Raw genomic sequence first — 26,287 nt, 5'->3', positions numbered from 1 at the left:
GAACCCGTGGCCTTGGTGTTATCAGCACCGCACTCTCCCGAGTGAGCCACAGGCCGGCCCTCACTTTGGAGATTCTAAGGATTTTAGCAGTTGTATGCCAGAAGATCGGATGAAGACCAAATATCTGTTTACAGTATCACAATGTCTAATAAGTTTCAGAAGGAGAGCAGAAAGAGAATGCATCAGAGGTAATATATTACAAGATAATACCTGGGAACTTTCCAGAACCAATGAAGGAACAAATTTACAGATTCAAGGATGCCTTAAGAGTTCTAAAGAGAATTAATAAAAAATCCACACTTATGGAGAACATAGAGAAAATTCAGAATATAAAAGTAGTCAGATGGGCCGGCCCGGTGGCGCACTGCTACAGTGCACCACTTGGGAGCGCGGCGGTGCTCCCACCGAGGGTTTGGATCCCACATACAGACCGGCCGCTCACTGGCTGAGTGAGGTGTGGGCGCAACACTGAGGGTTGCGATCCCGTTGCCGGTCCTGGTCCGGTACGGGCGCGACACTGAGGGTTGCAATCCGTTGCCGGACACGAAAAAAAAAAAAGACAAAAAAAAATAAAATAAAATAAATAAATAAATAAAAGTAGTCAGAGGGCCAGCCCATGGCTCACTCAGGAGAGTGTGATGCTGATAACACCAAGGCCATGGGTTCGGATCCCATACAGGGATGGCTGGTTAGCTCACTGGGTGAGCATGGTGCTGACAACACCAAGTCAAGGGTTAAGATCCCCTTACCGGTCATCTTTAAGAAAAAAAAAAAAAAGTAGTCAGAAAGCAAAAAAGGCATATTTTTAAAAGGAGCCACAACTAGGTTGACAGCTGATTTTTCAAAAGAAGCACTGGAAGTTAGAAGATAGTGGTATTATAACTTCACTACTAAAAGAAAAAACTGTCAACTTAAAATTCTATACCCAACGCTGGCTGGTTAGCTCAGATAGTTAGAGCATGGTGTTACAACACCAGGGTCAAAGGTTTGGATCCCCTTAACTTGCCAGCCGCAAAAAAACCAAACCAGAACAAAATCCTACATCCAGTGAAATTATCATTCAAAAATGAGAGAGTAGAGGAAAACATTTCCTGACTAAGAAAATAAAAATTACTAACCTGTTACTGACTGATATTTTGTAAGACTTTTGTGTATCTGTGACTTTTCATGTGAGCTCAATAGCATTAATGACACTGTTTCTAAATGTTACTCTCATTTTCTGAACTTATCACATCAGACTGGTGACAGACAGTCCTTAGACTTGTATCAATGCATGGCACCAGTCTATGTAGACATAAAAAAGTATTTGATAAAATTCAACATCATGAAGCAGACCAGGAATAAAAGGGAATTTCATGAATCTGATAAAGGGCAACCATAAAACACTTACAGCAAACATCGTATTTGATAGTAAAACATGAAAAAAAAAAAAAAAGTTCTGGGCCGGCCCGTGGCTCACTCGGGAGAGTGTGGTGCTGATAACACCAAGGTCCCGGGTTCGGATCCCATATAGGGATGGCCGGTTCGCTCACTGGCTGAGCGTGGTGCTGACAACACCAAGTCAAGGGTTAAGATCCCCTTACCGGTCATCTTTTAAAAAAAAAAAAGAAAAAAAAAAGTTCTTTTTGAGATTAGTTATAAGGATGTCAGCTAGCACCACTTCTATTTAGCATTGTATTGGAGGGGCTGAGTGATTAGCTCAGTTGGTTAGAGTGCCACCTTGTAATACAAGGTCAAGGGTTCAGATCCCTTTACCAGCCAGCTGCCAAAAAAAATCAAAAACCAAAAAACACTGTATTGGAGGGAGGTCCTATCCAGTACAGAATGGCAAGGAAAAGGAAAAAGAGATATAAAGATTAGAGAGGAATAAATGAAACTGTCATTATTTGTCAATGATATATTTGTGTATGTAGAAGATCCCAGAGAATTATTATAATTAACTATGTACTTTAACAATGTGCTAGATACAAAATTAATATGCAAAGTCAGTTATACTTTTCAGTATCAGCAATAACTTAAAGAAAGGACACATTTATAATAGTCAAAAGAAGTGACTAGGAAGAAATCTAACAAGAGTGTGCAAGACCTCTATGGAGTAAATTGTAAAATTTTATTGAGGGGTATTAAAGAAGAATACATTCTTATAAATGCAGAGATATACCACATTCATGGATTGGAAGAGTTAGTGTAAAATACTAGTTCTCCCAAATTGACTTAAAGATTCAATGTGATCCCAATCAAAGTACTAAAGGTTTTTTTTTTTCTTTTTTTGTGTTTGAGAATAGTTGACAAGCAGATTCTCAGGTTTATAAGGAACTGCAAGGAACAAGATAACTAAGATTTACTTAAAAGAATGATGTGGAAGGATTTGCTCTGTTAGTTATCAAGATTTATTATAAAGCTCTTGTAATTGGTGGAGGGCTAATCAAATGGATCTATGAAACAGAATAGAGAGCCCTTAAAGAGACCTTTGATGTATGACTTCAAAGAAATGGGAAAAACAGAGCTCCAATAATGGTGCTGTGAAAATTGAATATCCATGTTGTGATATGAAATCAGACCCTTACCTCACACTGTACTCTAAAATTAATTCTGAAGAAACTTGGAGGTCATCCAGTCTAATCTAGGCCCAAAGATGTCAATGGCTTTTTCATCACTGAATGGACTCCATAGGCTACAACAACAAACTGGATTTTAAGAAGGGTGCCAGGCAGGACCCTTACAGGGGAAAGTAGTGTAGTCCTACTTAACCGTCTGGACAGTGTCCTGCTGCAGTTCCAGCAAGTCTTCACATACCACTTCATGGTTGGGAGTTGGAAATGAAGGAAATTTGCCAGATTACCACCCCCTTATGTTCAGAATATAAGTTATTTGTAGGACAGGAGGGTAAAAAGGGGGGTTGTGGAATATTTGGGTATCACCTGAGGTCGCATAATTGATGATCCAATAAAAAAACTTACATGTCTCAGAATAAAATTAATTCCAGGTGGATGAAAGATATAAATCTGTGAGGATGGGTGACATGTTCTGAATTGTTTCCCCCAGTGTCCATGTATTAGAAACTTAACCCCCACTGTGACAGTGTTAAGAGGGTGGGAAACCCTATTATGGTATTGAAAGGTGAGGCCTTGAAGAGGTGATTAGATTCTGAGGAACATGCCCTAATGAATGGATTAATAATGGTGGTCATGGGCATGGTTCTGAGGGCTTTAAAAGGAGAACACATGAGAGTCTCTCTACTTCTGTCATCTCACAATGTAATATGCTGTGTTACTGAAGCCACCACCAAGGAAGACCCTCACCAGATGTGTTCCCTGGACTTTGGACTTCCTAGCCTCCAAAAGTGTAACCAATAAATTTCATTTTCTTATAAATTATACAGTTCTAGGTATTTTGTTATAAGCAACAGAAATGGACTAATACAGTGTGGAAGAATTTCTTAAAGAAGTCACAGAATTCTCTACTTCTAAAGGAAAAGATTGATATGTTCCATAACATTGAAGTTAATAACTTTTTTTTTTGTGGCTGGTTGGCATGGGGATCCAAACCTTTGACTTTCATGTTATCAGAACTATGCTGTAACCAACTGAGCTAACCAGCCAGCCCCTGAAGTTAATAAGTTCTGTTTACCAAAAGAAACCATAGAGTATGCAAAGTAAGTCTTGGAATGGAAGCAGTTATTTGCAACACATATAGCTGACAAAGGACTTAGTATCAAGAATTTATAAGGAACTCCTACATATTAAAGAGTCAGTTCAGTTAAAAAAATACTGAAAGCTGGCACATCGCAAAATGAAATTCAAATGCCTAAAAAACATAGGAATTACTCAGTAATCAGAGAAAGGCAATTTAAAATCACGATGAGATAACATTAAACACTTAACAGATTTTTCAAAAATTAGTGTCTGAGGGCCGGCCCGGTGGCTGCTACAGTGTGCTGCTTGGGAGTGTGGCGGCGCTCCCGCCGAGGGTTCGGATCCCACATACAGACCGGCCGCTCACTGGCTGAGCGAGGTGCGGGAGCAACACTGAGGGTTGCGATCCCGTTGCCGGTCCCGGTCTGGTACAGGTGCGACACTGAGGGTTGCGATCCGTTGCTGGTCACGAAAAAAGACAAAAAGGAAAAAAAAAAAAATTAGTGTCTGAATAAAAATACAAAGTGTTGGGGAAGAAGCAGTGGAAACCTTTATTGGTGGGTGATTTGGTTTGTTTGTCCCCTCTAAAGCTCATATTGAAGCTTAGTCCCCAATATGTTTGAAATCTGGGGCCTTTAAGGGGTGATTAAACTATAAAGTCTGTGCCCTCATGAATGGATTAATCCATTCATGGATTAATGGGTTATCATGGTAATAGATTGGTGGCTTTATAAGGAGAGGAAGAGCAAACCAGCTCAGTTGATTAGAGCACAGCCTTATAACACCAAGGTCATGGGTTTGGATCCCTGTACTGGCCAGCCACCCAAAACAACACAACAAGAAAACACAATAAAGTAGCCTTCTAAGAAGAGGAAGAAAGCGTGTTAGCACATGTTCTTATTCCCTCCCAAGAGATGCTCTGTGTGACCTTGGGATCGGGGAGAAAGATTTCACCAGGAAGAAGGCCCTCATCAGATGCATTACCTCAACCTTGGACTTCCCAGCCTTCAAAACTGTAAGAAATAAATTCCATTTCTTTTAAAATTACCCAGTTTCAGGTATTCTGTTATAAGTAACAGAAAACTGGCTAATACAGTGGGGATATAAATTGTCATACATATTCTGAAAAGTCTTCCCTTCCCCCACCATTATCTATTAAATTTGAAGATAGATATACCCTCTGATCCAGGGTTGCATCCTCTTGGCATGATCACCATCAGGGGTCTTTGGTTCAGCCTGACATTCATATTCATTCAACCCAATAGGCTATAACTTGGTACTAGGTTCACTTAACTCTGTATAAAGCTAGAGGACTGGAAACAACAGTGTCTTGGCATGACAGCATCAAACAAATCTTCCTTGAGTGTCCAGGGGCTGCTTCTTACCCTCAACAAGGGGCACTTCCAGTTGCATGATACTGCTTGGTTGGGTGCTGCCACCAATCAGGAGTCGTTTTTATAATAAACATTGTTGCCTGGGAACACAGCTGGCATTCCATATTTACCTTAACACAGTATGTTTCCACAGAAACAGTGTTAGAAGAAAGTAAACCAAAGTTATCTTTCCACAGAAGACGGATTTAGATCTGTTGTTAACTTTTCATCCCATCCAGAAATTACACTTCTGAGTATATATCCCAGAACCAGGATTCATGGAAAAGAATGTTGATAGGAGCGTTATTCATATTAGCTAGCCCCAAACTAGAAACAACTCAAATGTCTATCAATATTTGAATGAGTAAATAAATGTGGTATATTTATATAATGAAATATTATACAGCAATGAGAAATGAATGAATTATGATTACACACAATAACATGGATGTCAACAACATTTGAATGAAAGAAGAAATAAAATATACATGCAGCATTATTTTATTTACATAACATTCAAAAGCAGTTCACACTAAACTTTTAAAGGGGTATATACCCAGGAGATAAAACTATAAGGAAAAGTAAAGGAATGAATTTCTCTTAAGGAAGTGTGGTAAGCAGAATAATGCCCCCCCACCCCAAAAGGTGTCCCTGTCCTAATCTCCAGAACCTGTGAATACATTACTTTACATGGCAAAAGGGACTTTGCAGATGTGATTAAGGGTTTTGAGATGGTGAGCTTATCCTGGATTATCTGGCTGGGCCAATATAATCACAAAGAGCCTCATAAAAGACAGGCAGAAGTGTCAGAGTAAGAGAAGGTGATGGATGACAGAAGGAAAGGAGAGATATAACAACAGAAGCAGAGATTGTATAATAGAACCAAAGTTAGATCTGTCCACCTGATGTGCAGACAAAGCCAAAACACTGATACCAAGTTGCAGTGGGAAGAATAAAGCTTTAATTACAAGGCTGAGTAATGGAGATATCTCTTATCCCCAGAACTTAGTGACTGTTTATGGTCCTTATCACTTAACTAACATCCCATCCTGCCCAGCTGCCTCATTTTACTCCTTTCCTCAATTGCTGGGTTGTAACTCCTAACGCCCTAATTGAACAATCCTATTCCCAGAGCCTAAATCAGCATCAGCTTGAGGGACCAAGACCACGGCTCACTTTTATAAAACTTTTGGGGGGGGGTTCATCCGAATGGGGTGCCTACTTGGTCTCAGTTGGGGTGATGAGAACACAAGACAAGGAATCCTGCCTCTAGAAACTGGTAAAAGCAAGGAATGAAAAGAGTACATACTATAAGATTCCATTAATATAAAACTCTAGAAAATGCAAACTATGGTGACAGAAAACAGATTAATGATTGCTAGGAGGAGGAGGCTGCAGGAAGTGGAATGGGGAGGAGGAACTACAAAAGAGCACGAGGAAACTTTTGGGGATGATGGATATGTTCACTGTCTTGATTATGTCAAAACTTACCAAATTGTATACTTTAAATATGTGCAGTTTTACTGTAGTGTATGTCATCTATACCTCAGTAAAGCTGTTAAGAAAATTCCTACCACACACCATATAAAAATGTAAATTCTAGTTGGATTAAGGACCTAAAAGTGAGAAGCAGAGTTTGAATACTTTCAATTTCAAAAGCAAAATTGGAGGAGAGTGTTTTTTTTTTTTTTTTAAAGATGACCGGTAAGGGGATCTTAACCCTTGACTTGGTGTTGTCAGCACCAAGCTCAGCCAGTGAGCTAACCGGCCATCCCTATATAGGATCCGAACCTATGGCCTTGGTATTATCAGCACCACACTCTACCGAGTGAGCCACAGGCCGGCCCCGGAGGAGAGTGCTTTTTAATCTTGGGAAGAATTTCTTGAACTAGTGGGTCCTAAACTTTGTTTCTGGAACCTTTAATTTCTTTGTGATTTTTTTTAGCCCCCAGAGAAATCTCTAGCAGTCAGAGATATGCTGGGAAATCACCTCTTAGTGCGGAAAAGCACCCTGTTTTGTATAGTATTTTCTGGTTTTCATAACATCAATACTCCCATCTTGGCTGTGGTGAATATACTGGAAGGTGACTCTGATGAGTCATGCCCTTGTGTAATCACATCCCCTTGGGTGTACGTGGAGCGTGTGATTAGCTTCTAGCCCACAGAACATGGCACAGGTGCTGGGATGTCCCTCCTTTGATTACGTTATGCCATTAATACTCCATCTTAGTAGACTGCAGACTGAAGACAGATGCTCTCTTGCCAGCACTGAAGAAGCAAGCTCCCATGCTGTGGAGAGGACCACATGGTAGGGAACTCTAAGGGGCTTCTAGGAGCCGAGGGTCTTAGTCCTTCAGCTGCAAGGAACTGAATTCTGCCAACGGCCACATGATGAGCCTTAGCTCAGACCTCAGCCTTGGCCGACACCTTGATTACAGGTTTGTGAGACCTTGAGCAGAAGACCTAGATCCCTGACCCATGGAAACTGTAACAGGTGTTATTTTAAGCCACTAAATTTATGGTAATTTGTTATATAGCAATAGAAAGTAAATACAATAGCCAATTTTAAGCTACCAACAGTTCAACAGCTGGCTCACATAATTTCTGAAAATATAACAATTGGCTGTCCAGAGTAGTGCCTGCTAACAGTTGCATTTATTAACTAATTTGGTTCAAACAACCCAGTAAGTGTTTATGTCCTGTATTTCACTCTTAAAAGCCGTAATTACCAGTTGCATGTGTGTGCCTTTTGGTGTTGCACAGCCTTTCAAATTTTGGAGTCAGATTGGACATCGCCACCCTCATTCCAAGTTGATTTCATGGGATTCTATGTTGCTTCTGTGTTGTGCAGTATTTACTTCTTTTTACTAATTTTATTAGTCCGTTTTTGTTGCTTATAGGAAAATACCCAAAAATGGGTAATTCATAAGAAAACAAAATTTATTACTTACAGTTTCGGAGGCTGGGAAGTCCAAAGTCCTGGGAACACATCTGATGAAGGCCTTGTTGGTGGTGACAGTGACATAGAGGTCTTACTCCTCTTTTTAAAGCCCTCAGGACCATGCACATGACCACCATTAAACCATCAATGGATTAACCAATTAGCATGATCCTCACAATCTAATCACCTCTTCAAGGCTCCACCTTTCAATTTCCATACTAGGATTTCCCACCTTCTTAACACTGTCACAGTGGGGACCAAGCTTCAGTGAGTTTGGGGGGACATTCAAGCCACTACGCTAATTAAAAATTTTATTGGGATAATTGTGGATTCACATGCAATTGAAAGAAATAATGCAGAGATATCCCATGTACACTTTACTCAGTTTCCCCCAGTGGTAACATTTTTGGGTGTTTGATTGTTATCACAGCAACTGCTAAAAAATCAGTTTCACAAAGATGCGGCATCATTGAAAAGAATATCAAAAGCACCATCTCATGTTGAGCCTATGAACTACCTTGAGCTAATAGTTCATAGGGTGTCAGACCACTATCAATGTCTTCCTCAAAAATTTAAAATGTTGGGCTGGCTGGTTAGCTTGGTTAGAGCACAACCTTGTAACGCTAAGGTTAAGGGTTCGTATCCCTCTACTGGCTAGCCAAAAAAAAAAAAAAGAATTAAAATATCCCCGTGGTGAGTTTTGAATTTGTTGTAGTGCTCTGAGGAGTCTTGGTGCGTGAATTTGCTAGGGATGCTGTAAAAAGGTTCCACAAATTGGGTGGCCTATACAACAGAAATTTATTGTCTCACAGTTCTGGGGGTCAGAAGTCCAAGACGGAGGTGTCAGCAGGGTTGGTTCCTTCTGAGAGCTGGGAGGGAAAGTGTTCCGTGCCTCCCTCCTAGCTTCTGTTGGTTTGCTGGCAGTCTTTGGTATTCCTTGGCTTGTAGAAGTATCACCCAATCTCTGCCTTCATCTTCAAAGGCATTCTCCCTGTGTGTGTCTCTGTGTCCACATTTCCCCTTCATATAAAAACACCAGTCATACTGGATTAGAGCCCACCATAATGACCTCATTTTACTTTACGTCTGTAACATCTGAGGTACTGGGGATTAGGACTTCAACATAATTCAACCCATAACAGCACAAATTGGAAAACAGTGTTAATTCATTTATTCATTTTGTCTGCACATTTCATTGAGTACCTACTTTGTGTCAGATAGACAAAACAGACAAAAATCTCTGCCCTCATGGAGACTCCCATTTAGTTGGGGAGATAGAGTATACCCCAAATAAATAAAGATGAATACAGAAATGAGGACAGGCTGGAAGTTGGTTTCAGGCATAAGCAGACCTAGGGATTTTAATGTTATCAGGCTCATTCTCACCATCTCTCAGACTCTCTTTTCTACTTCCATCTATTGGCCTCACTCTCCCAGGATACTTTCATGTGGTGGGGACTATGACAGCAGAAGTCCTGGAATCCCATCCTTTCATCTCATGTGCTTCTCCAAAATACCAGGAAAGGAGTCAGGCTGGCTCAGTTTGGGTCACATATCCATTTCTAGGCCAGTCACTAGGATGTCCAGACCTGGGTCATGTGGCTGTCAGGGCAGTATGTTGTGATTGGAAACCCTACCAGAAACATATGGAGAATTGGGTACTGTCAGCAGAAGGGTAGGAGAGGTGTTGGGGCCACAGGAACAGCAGATGTCAGCCACACCCAGTCACTCATGTCCTCCCTCAGCCATTTAATATCTCTCACATTCAGGCAACAAACAGGTACCATCCACTTTCTTCCAGATCCAGGAGTGGGAGACCCGGATCTTTACCCACAGTAAGGATGGCAAGGCCCCGGGATTTATCATGGATCAAAAAGTCAAGATCCGGCGAAGGATTAAGGTCCTAGAAGACCAGCTGGACAGGGTGCGGGTCAGCCCCTTGGCTTTCTCCAGGCCTGAATTCTGGGGTCGGGGGAACCGAGCATAGGAGTTAGGTTTTGGAAATGGTGGCCTGGGGGGTGGGGGGAGGTAGGCAGTGGGGGTCAGGAGACAGGATCCTGGAGGGATGGAGGGTTCCAAGGAAAGGAGACTGATGGAGTCTGGAGGGTAGGTGTTGCTTTCAGGGTCCCCAAAAAGGAAATGGGTGGGTTCCCATCTCTGACAAATGCTCCCTCCTCAGCTGAGTGTGGAGGAGGGAGGCAGGCCAGGCCCCAGACAGACTCTTGCATTCTCCCCCACCTCCAGGTCACCTGTCACTTTGACATCCAGCTGGGGCGGAATGCGGCCCTGCGGGAGGAGCTGGATCTGCTGCGTATTGAGAGGAACCACTATCTGAACGTGGACTGTAAACTGAAGAGGGTTAGTGGTCCTGAAACCCAGGAAAGGAGAGAGGGACCCTCACCTAGGTCCTTCCCATATCTGTTTGCCCTTACTTCTCCAGCACACCAGCTTCAAATACAGAATTGACCAGAGTCATAGGTTTGCTTTAGTCCAAAGGGCATGGAGACCTGGAAAATGTTGGAGGATACCTCTAACAAAGAAAGTAGGCTCATTTATATTTGCAGAAAGCAGAGATAGCATTTTGAATATTATCACCCAGGGCAATCAATTAGCTAGCAAGACCACTTACATTCCACCTGTATCTTTTTTTTTTTTTTTTTAAATTTTTATTTTGTCAATATACAATGTATATGATTATTATGGCCCTTCACCGACACCTCCCGCCCTCCTCCCTCTCTCCCCTCCCCCCCCAAGAATGTCCTTTCCGTTTGCTTGTTGTAACAACTTCAAAAAAAAGTATAGTAGTTATATCTGTATCTTAATAACCTTTGAAGTCCCTTGAAAAACCAGCCCGTCCTCCCATCCTCCCTCCCTCTCTCTCCCTTCCTTTCTTTCTCTCTTTTTAAACTTTTGTTTTGAAATAATTTCAAGCTCACAGAAAAGATGCAAGAATTGTACAAAGAACTTTTATATATCCTTCAGGAAGATTGATAATTTGCCACATTTACTCTCTTTCTCTCCTCTGTGTGTGTAATTATTATTTTTGCTGCAAATATTTTATTATTAAGATTGCTGAACTGTTTGACAGTATGTTGCAGACATTATGCTTCTGATTACTTCAGTGTGTATTTCCTAAAGACACTGCCATTTTCTTACATAAATGCAGTGCAGTTATCCAAGTCAGGAACTTTAACATTGTTAGAATTCTAATCAGTCCATATTTTAAGTTCATTGATGGTCCCAGTGATGTCCTTTATAGCTAATTGGATTTTCCTCTCCAGGCTTTAGTCCAGGATTCCACGTTGCATTTGGTTGTCCTCACTCTGTTCCTCTGGAACTGTCCCTTGGCCCTTTTTGTCACCATGACATTAACATTTTGGAAGCATCCAGGCCAGTGGTGGTGTACAGTATCCCTCAGTATGGGTTTATCTGATCTTTCATCATGATTAGGTTCAGGGTCTGCATTTTTGGTGGAATGCCACAGCAGTGGTAGTGTATTCTTGGTGTTCATTATATCGGGAGGTACATGATGTCAGTTTGTCCCATATCTAGTGAGGTTTTAACTTTGATCACTTGGTTAGCCAGGTTTCTCTGATGTAGAGTTTTAGTCTTTGTTATGAATAAGAAGTCAATCTATGGGGAGATTCTTTAAGACTAAGTAAATATTCTGTCCCAGACACAGTTTCACCCAATCAGTTTATCATCCATTAATGATTCTTGCCTGAATAACTATTACTGTAACAGCTGCAAAATGGTGGTTTTTAAACTCTATCATCTCTTCTACATTTATTTTATTATTTTTATTTTTTATTTTTATTTTTTAAAAGATGACCGGTAAGGGGATCTCAACCCTTGACTTGGTGTTGTCAGCACCACGCTCACCCAGTGAGCGAACCGGCCATCCCTATATGGGATCCGAACCCGTGGCCTTGGTGTTATCAGCACCGCACTCTCCCGAGTGAGCCACGGGCCGGCCCCTCTTCTACATTTATAAGATGGCGTTTACTTAAGGAAAAGCTTCTCCTTCTCAGTCTATATTTGTGTGTTATCAGTGAGCATTAGTATATTCTTTATTCTATGGGTTATAATCCATAACTGTTATTATTCATTTTGATATTCAAATTGTCCCAGATTTGGCTATTGTGAGAGCCCCTTCAAGCTGGCTTCTGTGTCCTTTGGACATACCCCCATTATTTTTTGGGAACACTTCATTATTTTCTGGCACAGGAAGATAGTCCAGGAATCTGGTACTTGTTGTGCCTCAAACCTGGAGTTAACCATTTCTCCAAGGAATCCTGGTTATTTCTAATGAGGAGTATGTATTGAAAAACCAGGATACAGACACCGAGTTCTCATTGCTACTGGGTTTCGTTGCTTTGAGGCCCTTTCTGTGGAGAGAGCTAGGAAACACACATGTATATTTTAAAATCATGGGTTCATGTTGATACCTCTAATTCCAATGCAGCATCAGAGGTTTTTCCTGAGCATTCTGCATTTTATCTTTTGATCTCTCTTCTCCCACAGTGGGAATGCTGGCTCTTCAGAGCATCAATATACTTATTGAGTAATTGTATGATACATGAAAAAGAGTTTCAGAATTGCTATAGCCATACCACTACCACCCAAACCTAATAAGTAGGGTTCAAGATTTGTTTGCAGTTTGTTTTGTCCTTTGGATGTATGTGTATCTATATATCTATTCCCATTATTCAGAAATTATTTGGATTAGTTCCTATTTTTGGTCTTCAGTGTGGTTATGCTCATGATTTGAAACACAGGTTCATTTGCTTCTATTTGTGTTCAGTTTTAGTTTTCTCTCCTATCTTTGTTGATTTAATTTCCTTTATGCATATGTAAAACATTAATAAAGATCCCAAATCAAGGGCCGAGCCCGTGGTGCACTCGGGAGAGTGTGGCGCTGGGAGTGCAGCAGTGCTCCCGCCGCGGGTTTGGATCCTATATAGGGATGACTGGTGCGCTCACAGCGCTCACTGGCTGAACACGGTGCGGCTGGTCTCAAAAAGGACAAAAAAAAAAAAAAAAAAAAAAGATCCCAAATCAAAACTATTCCAACAGGTATCATTGGGAAACATCATTTCCTCCTCATCTCTTCCATCTTGTTCCCACCCAGCCCTTGTAGGTTACCTATCTCCTTAGTTTATGGTTATCTGTTCTGAGTTTCTTTTCTTTTTTTTTTTTAAAGATGACCGTAAGGGGATCTTAACCCTTGACTGGCATTGTCAGCACCACGCTCAGCCAGTGAGCGAACCGGCCATCCCTATATGGGATCCAAACCCGTGGCCTTGGTGTTATCAGCACCACACTCTCCCGAGTGAGCCACGGGCCGGCCCTCTGAGTTTCTTTTTGCAAAAGTAAAGGTGTGTGCGTGTGCACATGTGCCTGTGCCTGTGTGCATTTGTGTTTATATATTTGTATATGTACAAGGGTACTTCGGAAAGTTTGTGGAAAAATAGCATTAAAAGAGAATACAATATCTTTCCGTGAACTTTTTGATGTACTTCGTGTGTGTGTGTGTTTGTGTGTATATTTATCTTCCTCCTGAAAGAACCCTTTTTACCTATAATACTGCAAAGGCATTTCTATGGATCTAGAAACCAGAACAGTGTGGTAACAATGATAAAATTCACACAAATTTCTGAACCGCACTAGAAAATTTAGGTCAGTACTCTTAGGAATATTCCAGGTTAAGCGTTTCTCCCTAATGAGCCTGCTAAGCCACCTTTCCAGCTCACCAATTTGACTTTTCTCTTACTTCATACCTCTTTAAAATCCCTTTAATGGGCAGCTGCTAATGAGAAGTGTCCACATTTGGAAGGATCAGGAGTTTCACTTCTTATTGGGGAGGTGCAGGGCCTAAAGCAACGAGGTTGTAAGAAGAAGGCATTTATTTTGTCCTCCCCCCCCCCCCCCCCCCCCCCCCCCGGGGCCCCGGGCCCTGCGGCAGAGGGGCAGCCCCCCCCTTTCCTCCCCCCCCCCCCCCCCCACTCCCTGCCCCCAGGAGATCCAGGTCCTGCGGCAGATGGTCAGCGCCCTCATTGTCTCCTCCACCTCCGCCTATGCTGTCAGGTAGGGCCCTCCCAGGCATCCAAGGGTGGTGAGGCCTAGGTGACTCAGTGTGCACCTTTTCATAAGGCAGTGGCAGGAAGGTTCAGAACTCAAGAAATAGACCATCAGAACTTAATTTTTTCCCCATAACGTACCCCTTTCTCTCCCCCACCAAGTTCCCAGCTCCTTGGGCAAGGTCCTGTTCTTTGGGTGTGTGAATTAACCTCTACTGACCCATCTATTAATGTCATCTAGCACGTAGGGATATAGAGAGAATTAAGTAAGATTATGCACATAGTCTACATAGCAGGGGGCCTGGAACCTAAGAAGCATCTGGCGAATTTATCAATATTGGCTGAAGGACAGAGATTCTCTCAGGCCACCTTCAGATAAAGAGACATGTGGTGTGGAACTGAGCAGCCAAAGTGGCTCGAGGTATTGGCTTTTCTGTCTATCTCTGGGGCTCTCATGGGCTCCATGCTCTCTCTCTTTCTCCATCTCTGCTTCTTTCTTTAGCTTCAGCCTTGTACTTCTCTTGCTCCAAATGCTTTCTTACCTACTACTCAATATCTGGTTTCTACCTCATGACTTCTGCTTACTCACAGTTCCTGATTCTTCATGACATTAGTCATGACCCGCTCTCTCTCTCTTTGTTAAAATGTGCACAACAAAATTCACCATTTTAAAGTGTACAATTCAGTAGCATTTAGTACATTCACAGTGTTATGTAAACATCACTTCTATCTAGATTTAAAATGTTTTTATCACCCCAAAAGGAAATCTGTACCCATTTAACAGTCACTCTCCCTTCTTCCTCCCTTTCCCCAATCGCCTAGGCAACCACTAGTCTGCTTTATGTCTCTATGGATTTACCTATTCTGGACATTTCATATAAATGAATTCATGCAATATGCGACCTTTTGTGTCTGCCTTCTTTCACTTAGTGGAATGCTTTTAAGGTTCACCCACTCTGTAGCATGCATTAATATTTCATTCTTTTTTACAGCTGATTCTGTGATTTCTTACCTTTGGTCCACCACGACCCCTTCAGAGCCCTGACTGGACCTTGTGGCTTCTGTTCACACATAGCTTCAGCTTCTTCATGACTTGGCCTTGCCATGACCTCTCGTAGCTTCTTTTTATACATCTTTCTAGCTTCAGCTTCCTACCATCCCATTCTTAGCATTTCCCAATTCAAGTCCTGAGGGAGAGAATCTGATGGCCTGGCTTATCTTTTCTGCCAAGTCACACAGTGGTGTCTAGCAGGTCTGTCTGCATTATCAAGAACTAGCCTCTGCTAGCGCTTCTCCAGTTAACTGCAATGGGCACCTTGGCTGGGCATAGGACAGGGTAGTTTCAGCTAGAAAGGAGGGGTGGACATCATGACTGATACTTCCTGTCAGACCAGCCCCTGTCTCTTCCTTGCTGGATGACCTGGGTCAGGTCACATCCCTTCTCTGAGCCTCAGTTTCCTCCACTGTGACATGGCAGTAATGATGGAATGTACCTCCTGGAGCTGCTGTGGGGATTCATGGGATGCTGTTGTAAGGCATTCCCCACAGGGCCTGGCTCCCAGGAAGTTGGGCTCCCTCTTCTTTGCTCCTTGGTTAGCATGGAGCCCAAGGCACATAAAGAACTGTGAGTCCTAATCCCTGAGGGGCTGCCACCAGAGGCTGGAGGAGTCACTGGGAACTGGGGCCAGTAATTATCAGGGGAGGCTTCCTACTAAGGAGGATTGGCCTAAGGTAGCCTGGAAGGAATCTGAATTGAGCAAGAAGCTGGTGCTGTGGGTAGAGGCAACTAGTTGCTCTGGTAGTTGGCAAAGGTGGAGTGGGGACAAGAGTGGTCCATGGGCAGGGACCCTTAGGAGACTGGCCTGCTGTATCTCCCAGCCCAGTGGTCCTGTGTCCTGTGACCTTGTGACCTGTGAAGTAGGCTTGGGGTATGCTGAATTTATAGTTGGCTGTACTGTGTTTAAAAGCTGAAAAGCTACATTTTCAGCTGAGCAGGCCAGGGGATGTTCAGTGAGTGAGGCTTCTATGGTGTCCCCAATATCCATTAGGGTGGTGATGTCACCTACCCATCCTTGTGAGGCCCTGAACTGTCCAAGCCTCTTATATTTCTGACCACAGGACCCCCAAACTCCAATACAATAATCTTATCACCTGGGTCTACCTTTTGGCGTTTAGGTATAATCTCTCACTGTGCCATTATCACCATCTCACCTCCTGTTTCATGGGTCGCATAATAATGCCTGGCCTCCCAGATGCCCCTTTGCAGGCACCACAGCAATGCCTAGTTTGAGGGCAAGGCTGTCAGTCCCTACAAGGCCTAGTGCCACAGTCCTGACTCCACCCCATATCTCCATACTGACCTAGCTCTGGGAACCTACAAAGTTCTGCTTTTTGTGACCACAGGATAACTGCAATCTGATTCTGCCCCATCTCTGTAACCCAGGCTGACCCTGACCATCCCTGGGACCCCAGGCTGACCCCAACGCAACCTCTAATCTCCCTGACCCTGAGCTGACCTCCCTCAGGGAAGAGGCAAAGGCCAAGATGGGCATGCTGCGAGAGCGGGCAGAGAAGGAGGTGGCCCAGAATGAGACGGAGGTGCAGATCTTGCAGCGGCAGATATCACACCTGGAGCAGCTGCACCAGTTTCTCAAATTCAAGAACAATGATAGGCAGCTGGATCCAGCCATCATGGAGAAGCGTAAGCAACGGAGTGAGGCCAGGGCCACCTTTGTGTCCCACCTGCCAGGCTACCTCAGGGGCACTACAGCATATTCCAGGCCTCATGGCCACTAGCAGGGCCAGCCTACAGGGGCTGAAGAGTGGGGGTGGTGCTGAGCCCAGCTGCACTCTGCGGTCCCTGTGCCCAGTGCTTTGCAGGTCCATGGCCAGGTGTCCCCTGTGCTGGTGGCTGCCCTGGATGCTGACCTAGCTGCTCATCTTCCCCTAGCCCGGGAGGTGGCTGAAGGCCTCCGGAAGACCTCCCAGGAGAAACTGGTGCTGCACTACGAAGATGCTCTGAATAAGCTGTCCCAGCTGACTGGGGAGAGTGACCCGGACTTGTTGGTTCAGAAGTATCTGGAAAGTGAGTGGTCCCAGGGTGAAGGGAGGAGGCTGTAGGGGTGGCCCAGCACCCTCAAATCAAGTGCAGACTGTCCTCCACCTGGGTTCTTGCCCTTGGGACTCCTCCAGTGCAGGTGGAGGACTCAGGCCTGGGACATGCCATCTGCAACCACTTGCTTCTTACTGTGGCCCTGTATCTAACCCCCTCTGTTCTTTCCATCCCTGTGTGCTTGATATCCCCTCCCCAATATCTCTTCCACCCTGTTTTGAGTCTATCCCCTTCCTTCTGTGTTTCTTTCCCTCTGAATCTGCCTCTCTCTTCCCTGAGTGTTATCTCTGTCTTTTTATTTATTTTGGTCATTGTGTGTGTCTGTTTCTTTCTCCCATCTCCTCCTCCCTCACTCCTGGGCCTGGGGGTTATTCTCCACATCTTTCCCTCAACCCCGCGTCCCTCTCTGTGTTTCTCTCTCCATATCCCTGCTGCTGTCTGTTTCTTGGAGTCTTTGTTTCTCTCTTTACCCACCTGTATCATTTTCTTTGTGTCTCTGTATCTCTCTCTCTCTTGGTGTTTCTGTGTCTTTTTGCGGCTTTCTCTCTCTCAAACTCTTTCTATCACCCTGATTTGTTCTGTATTCCTGTGTCCCCTGTGTCTTTATCTGCCTATGTTTCTCTGACTCTGTGACTCTGTCTCTCTATTTGTCTCTATATGGTCTTTCTCAACATCTTTCTCTGTCCTTCTGTGTGTCTCTCTTTCTCTCCATTTGCTTGTCTCTCTCTCTTTTTCTCTGGACCCCGCCTTTCCCAACTCTCTCGCAGTCGAGGAGCGCAACTTTGCTGAGTTCAACTTTATCAATGAGCAGAACTCACAGCTGGAGCATCTGCAGGAAGAGATCAAGGAGGTGAGTGAGGCCTGCCCTTCCCCTCCCCATCTTCTCTTCTACCCTGTCCCTCCCCTCTTCTCCCCCCTCTTTTCCTTCAGCCTCCCCGTACCCCTCCAGTTCTGTCCCCCTTTCCCATGGTGTGAGCTGGGCCCAGTATTTGGCCCCTGTCCCTGCAGATGCAGGAGGTTTTGGTGACTGTGCGAACCAGTGAGGATAAACAGCACCTGCTGCAGGAGCAGCAGCATGCGGCGTTGCAGCAGCGTGTGGATAAGGTGCGCTTGGAGGCTGAGCACCTGGAGGCCCGTTTCCAGGACTTACAGGGGCAGCTGGAGAAGCTCAAGGCTGGTGAGCACCCGTGGGGCCCCCGCCTCACAGCTCTAGCTTCTTCATTTGGAAGGATGCAATGAGCCTGCAGAGGGGCCAGTCCCAGGCTGGCTGCTTGGAGGCACTGCATGGACAACTTTGTGCACTTGCTTATCAGTCTGTCCAATCTCCATTCATCTGTCCATCCCAGGTTCCTTTGTCCATCCATCCATCCATCCATCCGTCCATCCATCCATCCATCCATCCATTTGTCCATAAACGCCTAGAAGTGGGATTGTTGGGTCATAAGGTAGATATTTTTTGATATTTATTAGAAAATGGCAAACAGTTTTCTAAACCAGTTGCAGTATTGTACACCCTCACTATATGAGCATACAAGAGATCCAGATGCTCCCCACCCTCACCAGCACTTCATATTGTCAACCATTTTAACCATTTCAATGTGTGTGCAGTACTACCTCTATTAATTTAATTTGCATTTCACTGATGACCAATAATATTGAGCATCTTATTGGCCTTTTGGATATTGTTTTAGTCTGTTTCTGTTGCTTAACAAAATACCTGAAACTGGGTAATTTGTAAGAAAATGAAATTTATTGCTTACAGTTTCTGAGTCTGGGAAGTCCAAAGTCCATCCAGGGGTCTCACACTGAAAGATGGTGGAAGCAGAAAGAGCAGAGAGAGAATAACCTCCCCATTCACTCTCTTTTTAGTGCCCTCAAAACTATGCCCCTGACCACCATTGTTAATCCATTCACTATGGCACGGTACTACAATTGCACCTTTTCAAGGCTCCACCTTTCAATTACCATAATAGGATTTCCCACCCTGTTAACAGTCATAGTGGGGGCCAAGTTTCTAATACATAAAACTTGGGGGACACAATTCAAGCTTCAGTGAGTTTTGGGGGGACATAATTCAATCCACTACCAATATCTCTGTGAAGTTCCTGTTCAATCTTGTGCAGTTTTTTTTTTTTTTTAATTGGTTTGTCTTGTTAAAACTGAGTTGTAAGAGTTCTTTGTATATTCTGGATACTAGTCTTTTGGTAAATATTTTCTCCCATGCTCTAGCTTTCCTTTAAACTTTGTGAAAAGCTTGCCTTTTCACGTTTTTGTGGTGAGCCAAAATTCATTTATTAGTTTTAATGAGATTGAATTTATCAAATTTTCTTTTTGTAGTTAGTGAAATTTTTGCTTACTCCGAGGTTACAAAAGCATTCTCCTATGTATTCTACTAGAAGTTTTATTGTTTTAGCTCCCGCATTGAAATCTGAGAGCTATTTCAAATTAATTTGTATGCATGTTATGAGGTAGTGCAGAGCACTCAGGAGTCAGGCTGCCCTGGGTTTGAAAGCCAGCGCCACCATTTGTGAACCTTGGTGTGTGGTTTCCTCTCTCTAAGCCCCAGGGGATGGCAGAGCCTAGTTCATAGGGTTGTCACGAGAATTAGATGGTATGATGATGGAAAGCTAAAGACAGGGAGAGACAGAAAGGTGGTGGTGGTGATGACGAGCAAGCATGAGAGCCAACTCATGTCACACAATAGGAGCTCAATTATTGGCAGAGCCTCCATTCCTCTGTTGTGACCTCTGTGCAAGGTGTGGTGGGGAGGGGGCGCAAGAGGAGACTGACATGGGCGCTGAGCTCTTGTAAATCAGGAGCTAGGACAAAGGACATCCAGGGTACTCCAGGGACAAGAGGAAGCCCTAATCATTCTGGGGTGCAGGGCCATAATTTGCAGCACCCGGTGCAGAATGTTGGGCTCCTTATTAAAAAATTGCCTAGGCCAGTAGCTTAGTTGGTGGTGTTGATAACACCAAGATTTGAGGTTTGATATGTGTACTGGCCAGCAAAAAAATAAAGAAAAAAACTGCCAGGACTTTCAAGACAGTGACAGTAGCGCATTAAATGTGGGCCCTTCTGTGCAGTAGCACAGGGCCCACAACCATGAAACCATCTCTGCTGGGATGATGACTGGATCACTTCCTGGAGGCAGTGATGCTTGAGGTTGACTTTGAAAGGCAAGCCAGGAGAAATGGATGCTCCCAGTAGGCGGGGTCAAGGCCTGGAGGCCAAACAAAGTACATTCAGCGAATGTCAGTTCTTTGGTTGTTCATGCAGAGAAGGGAATGCCAAAGGTGTGGATGGGGGTCAGATGAAGAGGGCCAGGCTGAAGCATTGGGGATTTTTCCTGGAGGTGCTGGACCATGGGAGCCGTGGGAGGGTTGTGAGCAGGGGAGGGTGGTGGGTGGTGGGGTTAGGGGAATGAGGATGGAGAGGAAGGGGCAGAGTACAGAGTTATCTGACTGATAGACTGTGGGAGGTGAGGATCAATTTAATGGATCAACTATAGTCAATTAACCTTTCCCCACTGTTGGACATTTATGTTTCCAGTTCTTCACTACTGCCACTGCTCAGAGAGGCCATGAAAGCCCTTGTATGTGTCTCTATGTTCTCCATTTGTCCCCAAAATGTTTACCACATTTCAAGTGCCCAGTAGCCGCATGTGGCTGGCGGTTGCCTATTGGATAGTACAGATATAGAATATTTCTGTCAACACAGAAAATTCTATTGTACAGTACTGCCAGAGACTTGTTTAGATTCAGGTTACAAGCACATTATCATTGTTATAAATGAAAACAGTATAGAGGAGGCACTTTTGACTACTGTATTGATTTTTTACTACTGTAACAAATTAGCCCAAATTTAGTGGCCTGAAACAACACAAATTTATTATCATACTGTTCTGTAGGTCAAAAATCTGGAATAGGTTTCACTGTGATAAAATCAAGGAGTCAGTAGGGCTGTATTCCTCTTTGGAGGTTCTGGGGAAAAAGTCCACTTCCTTGCCTTTTCCAGCTTCTAGAGGCCACCTCTAACCCTTGGCTCATGGCCCCTTCCTCCATCTTCAAAGCCAGCAATGGTGGGTTGAATTGCATCACTCTAACCCCGGCTCCATTTTCATGTCTCCTCTCTCTTCCACTTATAAAAACCCCTGTGATTGCATTGGGCCCACAAGGATGATCCAGGATAACCTCCTTATTTTAAGGTTAGCCGATTAGCAACCTTAATTCCACTTTTCTGGGTAACCTAACATATTCGTGGGTTCTGGGAATTTAAATGTAGACGTCTTTTTTGGGGGAGGTGGCATTGTTCTCTTACTACAACCATCTACCGATCCTAGTCTTCTTGCTCCCCAAAGGCAATTCCTTTATTAGTTTACTGGTTTAATCTTTATATAGCCGTTCTCTGAATTTACCAACATATATATACTTAGATAATTTATAAATTTTCTGTTTTTCTTTTTTACATAATTGATATGGCCTTCCATTTATTACTATGCTATTTGCTTTTTTTCACTCGACGATATCTTGGTGCCATGTCAGTAATACAAGTATATAAGGATATAGTAGTATGATAATATTGTAATAAAAATATAGTAGAGTATGTAGTGCTATCTCATTCTTGGTTTTAGTGTATTATGTTCCTTAATATTAATATGTGTATTCATTTGCTAGAGCTGCCATATCAAAGTACCACAGACTGGAAGACTTAAGCAACAGGAGTTTATTGTCTAACAATCTAGGGGCCAGAAGATTGAAATCACCGTGTTGGCAGGGCTGGTTCCTTCTGAGGGCTTTGAGGGGAGGATCTGCTCCAGGTCTGTCTCCGTGGATTGTAGATGGCTGTCTTCTCCCTGTGTCTCTTCACATCATCTTCCCTATATATGTGTCTATGTACAAATTTCCCCTTTTTATTTGATTAGGACACTAGTCATATTGGGTTAGGGGCCCACCATACTCCAGTATGACCTCATCTTACCTAAATACATCTGCAATGAGATTATTTCCAAATAAGATCAAATTCTGAGGTACGGGAGGTTAGGACTCCAACACATGAATTTTGGGGGGACACAATTCAACCCATAACAATATGGCTGTTCCAGCATCATTTTCCTATTGATGGATATTTAGGTCATTTCTCTTTGTTTGCTATTATCATCAGTGCTGCTGAGACCCCTTTTATAAAGTTAAACACAACTAAAATATGGAAATTATATGTATGTTTAAAGAATACATAGAAATGTGTTGCAACTATATAAGAAGACAAGCAGGGGACTGATGGACCCAGGATTCAGGACGATGATGTGCTTGTGTGGGAGAGGCACTGGACAGATGGGTAGAGTTGGATGTAGGCTTTTGTTAAGGTCATGGGTACCTTCTTACTTCATTAATAATAGCCAGTTAACTGAGTACAAGTGGGCCACGTGCGGGCCAATGTGAGAATTGGTCATGACAATGACCAGGGTCAACCAAGGACATTGATTAATCCAGTCGTGTGCCTGCAGTCTGATACTAGAGAAAAACAAAGAAAATAGTCCTGGGGCTGCTGCAGATCCCCTCCGGCCTCCCCTGTGGTGCATGCATGTGAGTGTTCCCTCTGGGAGGGATCCTGAGCCATGGAATTCCTGGGTGGGATGGAAATTGAGTTTGTTTCTAGCTGAGGTGTGTAAAGAGGCCTTTCCCCATGTGGTGCCTTTGTCAGGTTTGTCTCTGCGCTCCCTCCATATCTGCTCTCTGTCTTCCTGAGCCCCGTGGCTAGGTGCACAGTGGTGCCCTCACATTGGCTGCTGTCTGAGCTTGGGCAAGTCCCTTTTGGTCTTTGAGCCTTGACCACTGTTTCCATCGAACAGGGCAGTGGGAACCTGAGCAGGGAGAGGGCTGGAAGCCAGCGGACAGTGCCAGATCCATGACAGTCTGTCCCTCTGTGACCCCAGATATCCAGTTCCTCGTCACCAAGGCCCATTGTGACAGGAGCATCATTGATGACCTTCTTGGGGTCAAGACCCACATGCGAGACCGGGATGTGGGCCTCTTCCTGGGCATCATTGAGAAGCGACTGGTGGAGCTCCTGACAGTGCAAGCCTTCCTAGACACCCAAGTGAGGAGGGGCCAGGGAGCCAGGGCATTGGAGGCCAGGCCTGGTGGCTGGGCCTGAACTGACCACTGGGCTCCAACACTCTCCAGAGCTACAGCTCCTTGGCTGATGCTGCCCTCCTGGTGCTGGGCCAGAGCCTTGAAGATTTTCCAAAGAAGATGGCCCCACTTCAGCCCCCTGACAATCTGTGAGGCACAGGGCAAGAGGGAGGAAGAAGGGGAAGGCAATTCCATGGGGGCAGAGTGGATGCATGGGATGGAGCGTTTTGGGGGGCTTTGGGACCAGATAGTGTTCATGGCCCAGGTGGGTAGAAGGTGAAGTGGGTGCTTTGCAGGAATCAGAGGAATAGGGGATCTAGGGGTATGTTTGGAAAGATGGGGCATTGGGGATTCCAGATGAGGAGAGGGCTCTCAGGACTGGCCAGAGAATGGCTAAGGGTCTCTGGGTATAGTAGGGAGGAGCTATTGGGTTTTTGTGGGTCAAGAGCCTAGTAGTCTCTTCCACTCTTTCCCCTCACCCTAGAGAGGACCCCCCAGGTTTCGAGGCCAAAGGTGACTACCCCATGAGCAAGGAGGAGCTGCTGAGCCAAGTGGTGAAGTCGGTGAGAGTGGGAGCCCACTGGGGTCAGGGGCAAGGACCTTAGCCCCCTCTTGGACCTTAACTTGCCCTTCTCACAGGTGGAGCTCCAGGAGCTGGCTCAGGAGCACCATCAGAAGGAGCTGGCTGAAGCCGGGAAGAAGATGGACAAAGCTCCAAGCACGGGCTTCTCCAACACCCAGGCAGACAGCTCAGGCACTGCCCTGGTGACCACCAGGAGCACTGGTGGTATCCCTGGGTCCATCTTGAGCCACAGGACTAGCAGAGGCCGTGGCAGCAGCTCTGCTGGCCACATCACTTTTGGCATCCCCAGTTCTAGTATGGGCCATTTGACCAACCACACTACCCTTGGTGACCCCAGCTCCAGTGGAGGCCATATGACCTTTGGCTCCACCAGCACCAGCAGGGTACCTGTGTCCAGCCATGTCTCAAGTGGGAGCCGCGTGACCTTCAGACCCATAAGTTCTAGCAGCTTCCTGGGCTCCACTGGATACTTGGGGTCCAGTGGAGGCCAAGAAAGCTTTGGAGGTGGTATAGAGAGCAGAGGCACAGAGTCAGAATTGAGCGGAGGCCTTGGGTCCAGCAGAGACCATGTCGTGAGCGCTGGCCCTGCCTCCAGCACTGGTCCTGGCTCCTCCACCAGCAAAGACTCCCAGGGCTACTACTAGGGATACTCAGCCCCTCACCCTGCCCCTAGCTCTTTGCAGATCTTCTCTGTGTCTCTGCCTCACTATTTGCTTTGTGACTCGTCATCTTTCTCTCCCAGTTCTAGGCCTCTATGTCTCTTTGCCCCTCATCTGTTTCCATGTGTCTGTCACTGTCTCCTCATCTCTGTCTCCTGGTCCTTTTCTCTCTGTTTCTGGCCCTCCTTTCCTTTTGTGTCTCCCAGCCTCCTGTTCTCATGGTTTTCCATTGAGTGTCCCTCTCTTGTTATGTCTTCTTCCCCATCTGTGTCTCCTTAGCCCTAATCCCTCTGTTCATCCCCCCACCTCCTGTATCTGCTTCCTTATTTCCAGCTGCCTCTCCTCATCTCCATCTCCCAGGCTGTCCTTGCATCTCATGTCTTTGTCTCTATAGCTTCTCATTCCTCACCCTCCCCAAGAGCCCCCCAGTACTGACCAGTGGGGAAAAAATCAGAGCAAAGATGTCAGGTTCAGAATGAGTCGTGACCATGGGAAATAAAGGTCAGAGCCTGACTTTTACCCCAGCCTGGTTACAAGTGTATGTGTGAGAGCAAGCCTGAGACATGGCTGCTTCCTCTACCTCTAGCCCAGGGGAAAATTTGTGACCCTGTCTCCCCTCTTCCCCCCTCCCCTGGGTGGACCTTCCTAATCCTTGCCATTCATTCATCCATTCATTCATTCATTTTTTTGAGACCTCCACATTTCAGGCTGTAGTGGGGAACTGGGAAATATATCAGTGAGGACATGCTGGGTTATGCTGCACTAACAACCATATAATCTTAGTGGCCTAATGCAGCAAAAGTTTGCTTCTCTCCAATGCCAGTGGTCCATTGTGGGTCAGCTAAGAGCTCTGCTCCACATCATTCTTGGGCCCCAGGCTGATGGAACAGCCTCCATCTGGAGTGTTGCCAGTCTTTTTGGCACTGGGAAAGAGAGAAAAGGGCAAATCTTGCAATGACTCTTGATACCTGGACATGACATGTGTCACCTCCACTCACATTCATTGACCAAAGTAGGTCATTTGACCATGCCTAACTTCGGAGGGTGGGGAGGGCCAGCCCATGGCTCACTTGTGAGAGCGCGGTGCTGATAGCACCAAGGCCACGGGTTTGGATCCCTATATAGGGATGGCCGGTTAGCTCACTCGGGAGAGCATGGTGCTGACAACAGCAAGTCAAGGGTTAGGATCCCCTTACCCGTCATCTTAAAAAAAAAAAAAAAAAAAAAGGAGGGAGGGAAATGTAGTCTTTCTGTGTATCTGGAAGGAGAGTATGGAAGGGATATTTGCAGATGACCCAAAAGCCTGCCACAGGGTCACAAAGATAAAGCAGACCTCATCCCTTTCCTGCAGGCAGGGGTGGGTTTGGGAGTTAGAGGGATTAGAATACCATAGATAACTCTTTCCTGTAGTTCAGTTATGTCAAATGCCCTGCCAAAATTTTATCCAAATTCAAACAGATAATCCATCATTCACTTTCCTAATCCAAGAAGGTAGTACTCTGCCTCATTTCCTTTAACATAGGTTAACAGTACATACTTCAGAGTTTTTTTGTGAGAATAAAATGAATTGATACATGTAAAGTCTTAAAATAGTAACTGGCACATAGTAAATGTTCAGAAATATCTGTGATTACAAGTACAATGATGATGAAGATGAAAACGAATGTACTGTTTTCTCACCTGTCCAGTAACCCAGTTTTACTTTCCCCTCATGTTACCCCATAATCTGGTAAGGTCTACCCAGTGGTCTGCTGGTAAATGTTTAACAAC

The 26,287-nt window shown here is 44.6% G+C and overlaps 1 protein-coding gene across 1 annotated transcript in view; it reads left to right on the top strand.

The window, feature by feature from the left end:
• CCDC114 (coiled-coil domain containing 114) overlaps nt 1-25,632 on the top strand; it is a 32,078-nt gene extending 6,446 nt beyond the window's left edge. The window contains exons 5-15 of the mRNA XM_008569264.1: nt 9,751-9,873; nt 10,194-10,307; nt 13,969-14,036; nt 16,555-16,742; nt 16,980-17,114; nt 17,909-17,991; nt 18,150-18,318; nt 23,077-23,240; nt 23,327-23,424; nt 23,760-23,838; nt 23,915-25,632. Of these exons, the coding sequence (XP_008567486.1) occupies nt 9,751-9,873; nt 10,194-10,307; nt 13,969-14,036; nt 16,555-16,742; nt 16,980-17,114; nt 17,909-17,991; nt 18,150-18,318; nt 23,077-23,240; nt 23,327-23,424; nt 23,760-23,838; nt 23,915-24,502 (1,809 nt within the window). The 3' untranslated portion in view covers nt 24,503-25,632. The remainder of the gene's footprint in view (nt 1-9,750; nt 9,874-10,193; nt 10,308-13,968; nt 14,037-16,554; nt 16,743-16,979; nt 17,115-17,908; nt 17,992-18,149; nt 18,319-23,076; nt 23,241-23,326; nt 23,425-23,759; nt 23,839-23,914) is intronic.
• The last annotated feature ends 655 nt before the right edge of the window (nt 25,633-26,287 follow it).

This window comes from Galeopterus variegatus, unplaced genomic scaffold (assembly GCF_000696425.1).
Source record: "Galeopterus variegatus unplaced genomic scaffold, G_variegatus-3.0.2 Scaffold486, whole genome shotgun sequence".
Classification (NCBI taxonomy): Eukaryota; Metazoa; Chordata; class Mammalia; order Dermoptera; family Cynocephalidae; genus Galeopterus; species Galeopterus variegatus.
Note: the sequence above shows the minus strand (reverse complement) of the source record. Positions and strands in the feature narration are given on the sequence as shown.